The following is a 10,973-nucleotide window of genomic DNA, read 5'->3' as shown; positions in this document are numbered from 1 at the left end:
GTGCTCTCTTTGGTTCATTAAAGACCAGATGTGCTGCTGCATTCTGGATCATTTGCAGGGGTCTAATTGCACATGCAGGGAGGCCTGGTTATCTTTGATGATTGTTGATTTAAAGGAGTAAAAAGCTAATGTTGATTCTAATCAATGTTCTATTGATTTCAAAGATAATTATTAATTGTTGCTAATAACCAAACCCGCTCCTGAACAAAGTGCCTAACACATATCTCCCTCATACTCTTTCTGGTTTAATGTTTCTTAGGAGAACTTTACATAATGTATGAACTCATGGTTTATTCAATAGGTGTGGGGCCACAAATGGGCGGATCTGTCTGAGCATGGTTTTGGCGTGGCTCTTCTAAACCAGTGGTTCTCAACTGGTTTTGCTTCGGGACCCAGATTTTACATTGGAAGTCAAGTAGCAACCCACTATAGTAAAAACATAACCTGTATTTAATGTATCCTGGGTCGCATTTCCTTTTATGTTGCATAGTTTTGTTCATGGTTTTCAATTATAAGGGCATGCATCAAGTGACATTATTTTTGTTGTTGATGTCAACAGTAAGTCTTCAGTAAGTTTTCTCTCCCCCCTTTTATAAATTGAAGAGCATATTTTTTTATAGGTTATGAGACCATTATAATCCCGTTTGTTTCCTAATTTCAAACATCATTCAAACAGAACATACATATTACACAGGAGGAAAGGCTTCTCATAACCATGGTAAGGTCAGTGTAGCTAGTTTAAATAACAGTAATATTAATAATAAATTATAGTAGCCTATTTATGAAAATAAATACTAGCCGAAACACATTTTGAAACTTTAACTACAACTGCCACTGTTGATATAAAATGAGGTCTAATAGATTTTACCTTTAGATTATTTCATAAGAAACTATAACTTTTTGTCAGAATATGACAGTTACTTTTACTCATGTACAATCGTGAAACTTTGTAAAGGTGATGATGTGTAATTATTTTATTTTATTTTTTAGCGCATAACACAGTGTTGCTCTTTTCCTCATCAGTGCTGTTTGACTTGACTTTCTCTGTGACGCTTTAAACAAGAAAAGTCTTACTAGGATTGAAATGGGTCACATCAGTTTTAAGGTCTGCGCGCGCGCGTCAGAGAGCAGAGGAGATCATTAGCGCGAGCTGGTAACGTTACACTCGTGCGAAAGCTTATCGCACCGCGAAAATATCACAGTGCAAATGAGAAGCCTTTAGCTGAACGCGAGCTTATCATTAAATCTCTTCATTATATATTATATTATCATTAAATAATCTCTATCACTTGGGCGGCCGAGTTGGTTCTTTCCCTGCTGTCCGCGACCCATTACGAATAGACCAGCGACCCACCAGTTGAGAAACACTGTTCTAAACGACTCCAAATACGGCTACTCGATCCACCAAAACATCATGACCTTGACTCTGTAAGTTCCCCATGCAGTATTAAGTGAACAAAAACAACAGTATCTTTCTCATACAAGCACAGACTGGTCATTATGATGTGATATGTCTTGACACTTGTTGGTTAACACCACCGCACATCCCGTAGGCTGCAAGCTCCAAAAGCCCCAGATGGCAATGCAGATATGGCCCCACATAATTTCACCTACACGTTGATGCCACACACAGGTTGGTACATCTAAAATATTAAATAGTTCACCCATAAAATAACATTCTGTACTCATCTACATGTGGTTCCAAACCAGTTTTCTGTTATTCATAAAATCGTGCAGATACAGTTCAAGAGTTTCAGTTAAAGTCCACATCAACCATCAGAATGGGGAAAAAATTTGATGTTGTGCGTGAAAATCCCAGGAGATCAGCAGTTACAGAAATACTCAAACCAGCCCGTCTGGCACCAACAATCATCCATGTGATTATCTAATCAGCCAGTCATGTGGCAGCAGTGCAATGCATAAAATCATGCAGATACAGGTCAGAAGCTTCAGTTAATGTTCACATCAACCATTAGAATGGGGACAAAATGTGTTCTCTGTGATTTGAGGTGTGGCATGATTTTTGGTGCCAGACAGGCTGGTTTGAGTATTTCTGTAACTGCTGATCTCCTGGGATTTTCACACACAACAGTCTCTTTTCAGACCACAGGCTCACCCAAAACTGGACAGTTAAAGACTGGAAAAACATTGCCTGGTCTGATGAATATCAATTTCTGCTGAGGTACACAGATGGTAGGCCCATTGCAGCCTCAGCTTTCTGTTCTTGGCTGATAGAAGTGGAACCCGACATGGTCATCTGCTGTTGTAGCCCATCCATATCAAGGTTGGACATGTTGTGCATTCTGAGATGTTATTCTGCTCACTACAATTGTACAGAGCAGTTATCTGAGTTACTGTAGACTTTGTCAGTTCGAACCAGTCTTCCCAGTTTCCACCAACCTCTCTTATCAACAAGGCATTTTCATTCACAGAGCTGCCGCTCACTGGATGTTTTTTGTTTTTGGGACCATTCGGAGTAACCTCTAGAGATTGTTGTGCGTGAAAATCCCAGGAGATCAGCAGTTACAGAAATACTCAAACCAGCCCATCTGGCACCAACAATCATGCATGCTTCAAATCACATAGATCAAATTTTTTCCCCATTCTGATGGTTGATGTGAATCAAACCAAACCGGCAGAAGCGCATATTCTGTGTTTGGACTCATAGCAGCTATAGGACTAAAGCTAAACGCACAGGCGCTGAACAGTGTGAATGAATGGGCTCTTTGGATAATTTATTATTTTAATTAGTGGTGTGAACAAACTATTATATAATTTATGGCAGAAAAATATGATATGTTTATTAGAAATGTGAATAATTACTGGCTTACACTGTTAACAATACTTACACTGTACCATACATTATAAATATAATTAGAATAATTATAATCTGTAATTAATTTTTTATAATGTTTTGCAATAAAATAGTATGTCCTCGTATGTGGTTTGAGTGGTGTTTTTGAAATTAGTTTTTCAAAAAAATTCTGAAATTAGTTTTATTCACTCTTGCACCAATGGAGTTCTGATTTCATCCTGTGGCCACTTTTGGTACTGCGCCTAGTAATTGTTTGATAAATATGGTATTTTATAATTTATTTACTTGACATTTGGGACACAACTTGGTTTGAGGTATGGCTTCAATTTTCTGTAATTTGTTTGGGTGCCACTTATATATATATATATTTTTATATTTATTTTTAATATATGAAATAAGTTTAGTGCATTGGATTTTCATTTCAATAAACTTAAACTTCTATAACTTGTTTTTAAAATTAACTGATTTCACTTGCACAATAATCTCCCAAGTGTCTTTTTTTAAAAGAGACCAAATTAGGTCTCTTGTCCCAAGCATTCAAGAGTAACAACCATTCAGGCTTTTTTGGAGGGTTCTCGGGGAGGGGCAGTGGAGAGGGATTTTAAATGTTTAGTTTGATATGTAGGTGCATTCTTGTTTTTTTGAAGGTGTAATTTTTTTAGGGTTTTTTTTTATTTTATTTTTATGTTATAATTGTAAGTGACCTCTGTAGTGCATGTTTGTGTCGGGTGGGGGGGAATGTGCGTGGGGAGGGGTTTAATTTATATAACTGATTCCGTATTTTATGTTGTGTTTATCTGTTTTGTGGATGGAATCAGTAAAAAATGTCAATAACCAAAAAAGAGTAACAACCATTTAAAGTTGAAAATTAAATTTTCTGGTAGATGCTAAAAAAGGGGAGTGCCAGTTAAGGATAGTATACCGAAGATTTGTTATTTTGAAGTCAGAGATGACTGAGAGTAAAGAAATGCAGTGCACTGAGTCAGATGTTCATTTATTAACTGTTTTGGGCTGTGTTTCCTAAAAGCATCATTAGTGTAAGTTGATCGTTGGTACCATAGTCACCAATGGTCTTTACGAGCAACTTGGGCTAACAATGCTTTTGGTTAACACAGCCCTGATTGATTCCATTCATTCAGTTGAACGATTTATCAGACTGAATCAACATGCAAGTTTGTGAGTAAGAGTGAATTATTTAAAGAGGTGATGTTATAGAGTAATTTTTTGAATTTGAGTAAATTTAGTGGAATGAGGAAAAATGTTTTTTGGTATTATTTGGTGGTACATGTTTTTTTGTTGTTGTTTTTTTTTTGGTGTTGTTACATTCAGTTTAGACTGCAAGCTCACAAAACTTTTGATTAGTGTGGTCTGAAGATGATCTGAGCAAAATTGGGAGAAAATTCGATTATCACTGTGGGAGGAGTTTGAAAAAATTGGTTTTCAATTAAATTAATAATGGCTGAAAGGAAGTTTGGCTGACCATGACAAATGTGGTATCATTGAACTCTGCTTGACCCAAGGAATCGTATCAAGACCAGTGTCATAACAATAGGCTAAAATTATCAAAAGTTAATAGCATTTTTATATATTTCATTATATTTTTGACCACAAGCTAACGCTTTCCTGAAACTTGTTGAGCACCTTCAGGGCATCATGCCGATGACACATGCTGAGTTTCGTAATGATACGACAATGCGTTTGTAAAATACAGCATTTTACAACAAAATTCAAAATGGCCGATGCCCAAAATGGCCGACAGAGGCAAAATTGGTATCATTTGACACAGTATGCCCCACAGAATCTAAAGAGTCCAGTTTCGTGATTTTAGGACAAAACGGTCAGAAGTTATAAGCAAAAATAGCAGTTTTTTATATCTCGTGACCCGTAGGGGGCACTGCACTGAAATGCTGAAGGTCACCTCAGGGCATGATGACTATGACACATACCAAATTTCATCACAATCTGTCAAAGTGTTGTGGAAATACAGCCTCAAATTTTGTCCAGAGTGTCTCCAGATGATGCACAGCAATTTTCGTGCAAATCGGACGTACGGCCCAGGACGAGTTCGAAAAAGTAGGTTTTTCTGAAAATTCTAAATGGCGGAAAATCTAGTCAGGCAGAAACTGAAACCATGGAAATTCAGATTCGGCATGAGCTCAGGACTCAGGGGGAACATAATTTTGTCTCTAGGACATACGGTTCAAAAGTTATTAGCACAAACATGAGTGAAACTTTGAACTGTTGGTGGTGCTAGAGGGTTTGAGATAAAGACTCCAAATATGCTATGATATCACTTCAGATTGTCCTTTAGCTGTGTGCAAAATTTCATAACTTTCCCACGAACGGTTCTATGGGCGGCCATAGGAACCATATACAGAAGAAAGAAAAAAATATATATAGCTGCGAGCAGCAATTAACGGGGTTCAAGCGGTTTAAGGCCTTTAAGCACATGCGTAAAAAGGTTTTATGTTTTATTTAGCAAGCATGTAACCACCTAGATCATAGATGGAATAGACCATTTACAACCAATACAGGCAATTTACTAAGGAAATACATGGTTTTTAAAGCTTTTTAATGCTCATAGCGCCACCTATGGTCCGATCTCCATAAAAATCTGCATGCTTGTTTAGAATCATATGTTGCTCAGCTAATTTCGTGAACTTCTGAGTTTTTGTTTAGGAATTATGGGCTTATTTGTACACTTGCCACGCCCATTTTCTAAATGACACTGTTATAGCTACCAAAGGGTAAAGGGTGTCCGATTTCTTTCAGATTTCTCACAGACCTCTATGGCCAGGAGTCGAACAGGCCCACCGAGTGTTTTGCCAATCTGCCTCGGTTAACCTTGTCTAATAGGTGCTCAAACTTCATTGGCCGATGGCAGCCATGTTTTTTGAGATACGCCAATGTGCTCATAGACGGTCATGGCACCTTGGACAAAGACACTGCATGCTGATTTTCAACTCAATCAGACTAACGTTTGCGTAGTTAGAGCTGTTTATGTGTTTTTTTTCCTGTTATAGCGCCACCAAGTGGCCAAACTCCGTGTTTTTTTTACTGTGACCTCAGATTGAGCTCATACACATGTGTACTGAGATTGGTGAAAATATCTCATTTCGTTCGGGCGTTATAGCCATTTTAGTAAAAATGGCCTGCCCTTTTCGAACGTTTTGGCACCCCTTAGCGCCCGTGAGTCGAAATGTCAACTTTTTTTTGATAATTATTGATAATCAGACTCCACAGTATATTTCTGCACTGGTTTGCTTCCGATCGGGCAAAAAACCTAGGACTAGTTCGCAAAAGTAGGTTTTTAACATTATCTGAAATATTTACCGAACGGTTTGACAGACACTAATGCTTCTTGAGGCAAAGTTGTTTAGAATGAGAAGAGCTATCGGGTGATATATATTACTTGTGTTTTTTCACAACATTGCATTATATACAACCATTATTTTGACCCCCCCTCCCCCTTTGTTCAGGGACACATTATTCCATTTGTCTTAGTTGTTGAATCTTTTTATGTTCATTCAAATATTTGCACGTCTAAATAAATTTGCTGAAAATAAAAGCAGTTGAAAGTGAGAGGACGTTTCTTTTTTTGCTGAGTTTATTTCTTAGTACTTCTACTTGTACTCAAGTGAATTATTTCTTCAGTAGCAGTACTTAAGTAAAAAAATAAAAAATCAACAATAATCAGTAATGTTAAAATATTCACTGTTTCAAAAGTATAGCCACAAGACATAAACAATATGCGTGTTAACATGATTTTACAGTAGTGTGATAGAAATTGCTTACTAACCTTTTCAGTGTAACGTTATAGACCATTTTACAACTTCGTTGCCATGGCAATGAAATGTCAACCAACCATTACACCCTAAAACAACTGTAAATTTATGATTTAAACAACTTTACAGCTCAAATAAACAATAACTTGTTTTGAACCCGAATATTCCTTTAAGGAATAGTTTCTAAATTCAGTTTTACATCTGTCGCTGACACTGGCCAAAGAGTGGCATATTAAGTCTCTAGTTATTTTTGATGCAAAAAGAATGTAAATAATGTCTAAATCTGATCGATTTTGGAAAACTTGTCATAAATACCGCTTTCAGCAAATTACAATAATCCAAATGAACAAATTCAGTGCATTTGCAAAACTGAACATATCAAGCGGATCACAAAAATTTGTTTATGGATAAAGTTCCTCAGAAGTTATATAAAATAACTATAAAGCATAGCTTAAAACAGTAAATATTAATGAACGAAACTTAAATTTACAATAGATAGTACATATTTGCTATGCATTTTAGAGTTACAATGTAACATTCCCCTTTGACAGTAGAGTGGTTACTGGTCATAAGTTATAAATGGCTTTAGGGGTCCTGAAAGATAAAGCAATGTGATGAACCTAATACACACTGAACTGTTGTTAATTTATTTTTATTGAGAAAAAATAATTCATGTTAAAAAGACAATTATATTAAAGAAAAAAAAAATAATACATTTAAGACCAACATTATAAAGGAAAATCAATGAGGTGAGACAAATCACTCGAGAAGCTTAATATTTGTATCCTCTGGCTCACACTAGGCAGCAAGTGCAAATCAGGTATCTAGTGACTTCTGGTCCAGACTGAATGTGAATACAAACATTTAAATCAGGTTTAGAAGAACTCAGGTTTTAATAACAAAGCCTTTTGTCATTTAAACAGCACAGAATATGCAAAGGCCACATCAACCAACTACGGTCCTTATTTCCAGACGAGAAGAGTTGGACAAGTGAGGTTTCAAATAATACCCACCCTGTGTCACCATATGTCCAATACATACTTAATTTGAGCAACAACATTTGACTCACCATGGAGTGGAGACCAAACCTTGAACAAAATAATCATCTGTTGTCTACAAAAACCTTTTTGTATATTGCAACTTAATTGTACAAAATGGCACATTTGTTAAATTTTTTCTGTTCAACACTTTTAGATTTAAAATCAGATGGATTCAGTGCATATTCCAAGAATAATATCCAACAAAAGATGACTGGATCACTGTAGAGCATTCATCATAGTCTGTGCTTGTTTGAGTTCTGGAAAACAAAGAAACCTAATACAGTTATTTTCTAGCACAACACAAAGGGTTTTATTTATCCCAGGAGGGAAAAGGACAAGGAAATAAATATTTGGTGCAAATGCATTTTGTGTGTTCTCCCATGCGTATCAATAACCAAGTCCTTCTTACCTGTTAACAGTACTCTGAACTTGTCAGCAGTGATTGACACAACAGTGGTCTCTGTGGAGTCTGTCTCTGGATTTTGAGCCTGAAGTCTGAGCTGCACTGTGGGCTCATTCACTTTATTTAGCTCACTTGAGCTCAGGGTGTAATCCACCTTCCAATTCACAGCTTCCAGATGACCCACTAACACATGGAGAAGATCAGGATATTTCAGTTAGCTAGCTCTTTTCCTGCTTCCGATGCTTTAAAGGCCCAATGAAATAATGTTTTTTTTTTTTTTTTGTAGCTTTTAGTCCATGTCTGTTTGCTTTGAGGACATCCATATGCTAGTGTTCTCTCAAAACTTGACAAAATAACTTCCAAAAAGCAACAAATTATGGAAACGTATCAAATATATTGATGACTCATCTTGCACTCACTCATTTTGTCCAATAAAAAAAACTTTGAAGCCCCAAAAGAACATAAATGCAGCATTAAAGTAATCCATACGACTCCAGTGGTTAAATCCTTCTCTTCTGTGGCGATTCAATCGGTTTTGGGTGACAGACCAAAATCCTTCACTGTACATCTCATCATTGCAGTCTCTAGACATGATCATGATTTCAAGTTTGATTACACTCCCTAGTGCTTGACACATGCGCAGAGCGCTAGATGGTGATGGAAGTGTAATAGAGCTTGAAACCATGATTGCCAAGGAGACTGCTGATGTCAAGATTTATATAAAATAGAGTTATTTTATGGTCTGTTCTCACCCAAAATTGATTGGATCGCATAAGACGACGGATTAAACCACTGGAGTCGTATAGATTACTTTTATGCAGCTTCAAAGTTCTATTCACCATTCACTTGCATTGTATGGACCTACAGAGCTGAGATATTCTTCTAAAAAATTTGTGTTCAGCAGAAGAAAGTAAACCATACACATCTGGGATGGCATGAGGGTTAATAAATGTACCGCACCAACTTCCATAGTTTCAATAGTAAATGTGTCAAGACAGGAAAGAAAATTACGCTTTTCAAGCGATTTTATTGGGAACTTTAATCAAAGATTTAACATAAATACACAATTTTACAGCACACAAGTCTATTTGAACTTTTCGCCATTACTCACAGCGTAGACTGCTCTCCCTCAGCTTTTCCTGTAGGGTGTTGTGCTTATCCTCATATGACTTACACAGTCCTGTGGTGTGCTCTGAAACAGACACATGGACACTATGAGAGTCAGTCATATACAGCACATGGGAATCATTTCCCTATACATACTAAATCCTTGTCCAAGACTGAGGACCATTTTCAGTGGAAATTCGCATTTGATCCAGAGGGAGACTTACTCCATGTCTGGGAAAACACCCCACTTATACAATTATATCACATCACTAAATGTGGTTTTTAAGGACCTCATAAATTCAAATGGGTGTTCCTAGGCCCACCCATTTATGTGTAGTTACAGCTGTCTGTGTGAATAGAGGTTTGGCTTTTCATTACGGCACACAGGAAAATTCTGTTCCATTTTTTCTTGGTGGCCCAAGTTCAATGTTCACCAACCTCCCCAACTCATTCTCCTCAGTTTCTTGTCAGTAATTTCCTTACCTTTAGGCAGGCCAAGCTGCTGTAGTTCACTAGAGAGAGATTCACTGTCTACATGATGCTTCGCAGCATTGGACAGAATAAAGCTCAGCACTGCTATACTGGCTTTGATGTCTCCAATCTCTAAAAGAGCATATATTGAACATTAGCATAGTAGATATGTTGCAAAATCTAGGAAATGGTTCAAATCAGTGCTCATAAAAACGTTATTTTATACATGATCTGTGCTGTTTGGAACATCTGACATAAAACTGGGTTTCTACTCACCAAATTTTGCATCTGACGTTAGTTTTGAAACTTTGTCATACTGAAAACATATAAAGGAAGACTAGTAAGTGAAGAGCCATTTAGTAGTAGAGATTATAATATGACAATGCTATCTTACATCGATGCCTTCATCAAGCAGATCTTTGATGACTTGAACACACAGAAGTTTTATCTTGACGCTTGACTGGAGAAAAAGTACAGATGTTTGACTGTTTTTATTTGGAGTGAGTTGAATTAACATGCAGGGAACATCATTAAAAGTAAGTCAAATCGCACTTACTATTCTTGCCAGGGTGCTGATTTCTGCAAGGACCCAATCTGGACAGTCCAGATCTCCACAGAATCGGAACCTCTGGGAAAAAGGTGCCAGATAATAAGTGTATTCAGCATGTTTACATTTATACTTCTAGCCTTTAAGATTGTACTAGATGGTTAGCGCTAGCCACCAAAAAAGATTCAATCAAACAAAGATGAAAGCTGTATAATTTAGCAATTTTTTAGATGTAAAAAAAAGGCACTCTGAAGTGAGAATAAATTCTGCTATAATTCTATATGAAATTAGATAAAATATTACCATTTTAGCTTGAATTCATGTAGGTTCCTCAGTCAGCTGCTCTGGTGGATCTTTCTACGGAAAGCCATACAGTCCTGATTACAAAACGCGATTCTCAGCCAGGCCAGAGACTTACTATTTAAAGATACCGGCCACTTGTAATAAAATGAGTAGGAGAAATCTTTCAGCGACAGTCATCACCTGTAAAGCAACTCGAGAACGCGCATGCGCATTAGCTACAAGAGGGGAAATGCGTTTTTTTGTTTTTAGCGTAATCTGAGGTAAAGATGCACAATTATGTTACCAGTGTTGTCAGATTGTACTGATGATTTTAAATATGTTCTTTAATCGTTATCTTGACCAACCATTTTGGAGATTTTGGTTTTTCCCCATTCAAGTAGATAGGAGCTGCACTTATATCGCGTTTACAGAAACGCCAGGGAGCGTTCCAAAGATGGCTGACATTTCCTATCGACAATGGTGCGGGATCTCTGAAAGAGGGCGGAGTCACCCAAAAGAAGAC

At 37.0% G+C, this 10,973-nt stretch overlaps 1 protein-coding gene across 2 annotated transcripts; it reads right to left on the bottom strand.

Annotated features, from left to right (window-relative positions):
• Positions 1–7,236: 7,236 nt before the first annotated feature.
• LOC127436348 (COMM domain-containing protein 4-like) lies at positions 7,237–10,931 on the bottom strand. 2 transcript variants are annotated; one of them, XM_051690452.1, is made up of 9 exons: positions 10,652–10,931; positions 10,472–10,525; positions 10,178–10,249; positions 10,016–10,081; positions 9,898–9,937; positions 9,634–9,753; positions 9,155–9,235; positions 8,050–8,226; positions 7,237–7,897 (listed from the first exon to the last, which is right to left on the bottom strand). In XM_051690452.1, exons 2-9 carry the CDS (start codon positions 10,472–10,474, stop codon positions 7,857–7,859), a joined length of 600 nt encoding a protein of 199 aa, XP_051546412.1. In that variant the 5' UTR covers positions 10,475–10,525; positions 10,652–10,931; the 3' UTR covers positions 7,237–7,856. The 2 variants fall into 2 exon arrangements, with proteins under 2 accessions (XP_051546412.1, XP_051546411.1); XM_051690451.1 differs by having other exon boundaries at positions 10,472–10,931.
• Between the last annotated feature and the right edge of the window lie 42 nt (positions 10,932–10,973).

Source organism: Myxocyprinus asiaticus, chromosome 46 (assembly GCF_019703515.2).
Source record: "Myxocyprinus asiaticus isolate MX2 ecotype Aquarium Trade chromosome 46, UBuf_Myxa_2, whole genome shotgun sequence".
NCBI classification, from domain to species: Eukaryota; Metazoa; Chordata; class Actinopteri; order Cypriniformes; family Catostomidae; genus Myxocyprinus; species Myxocyprinus asiaticus.
The sequence above is the reverse complement of the archived record's forward strand: the minus strand, read 5'-3'. Positions and strand labels throughout refer to the sequence as shown.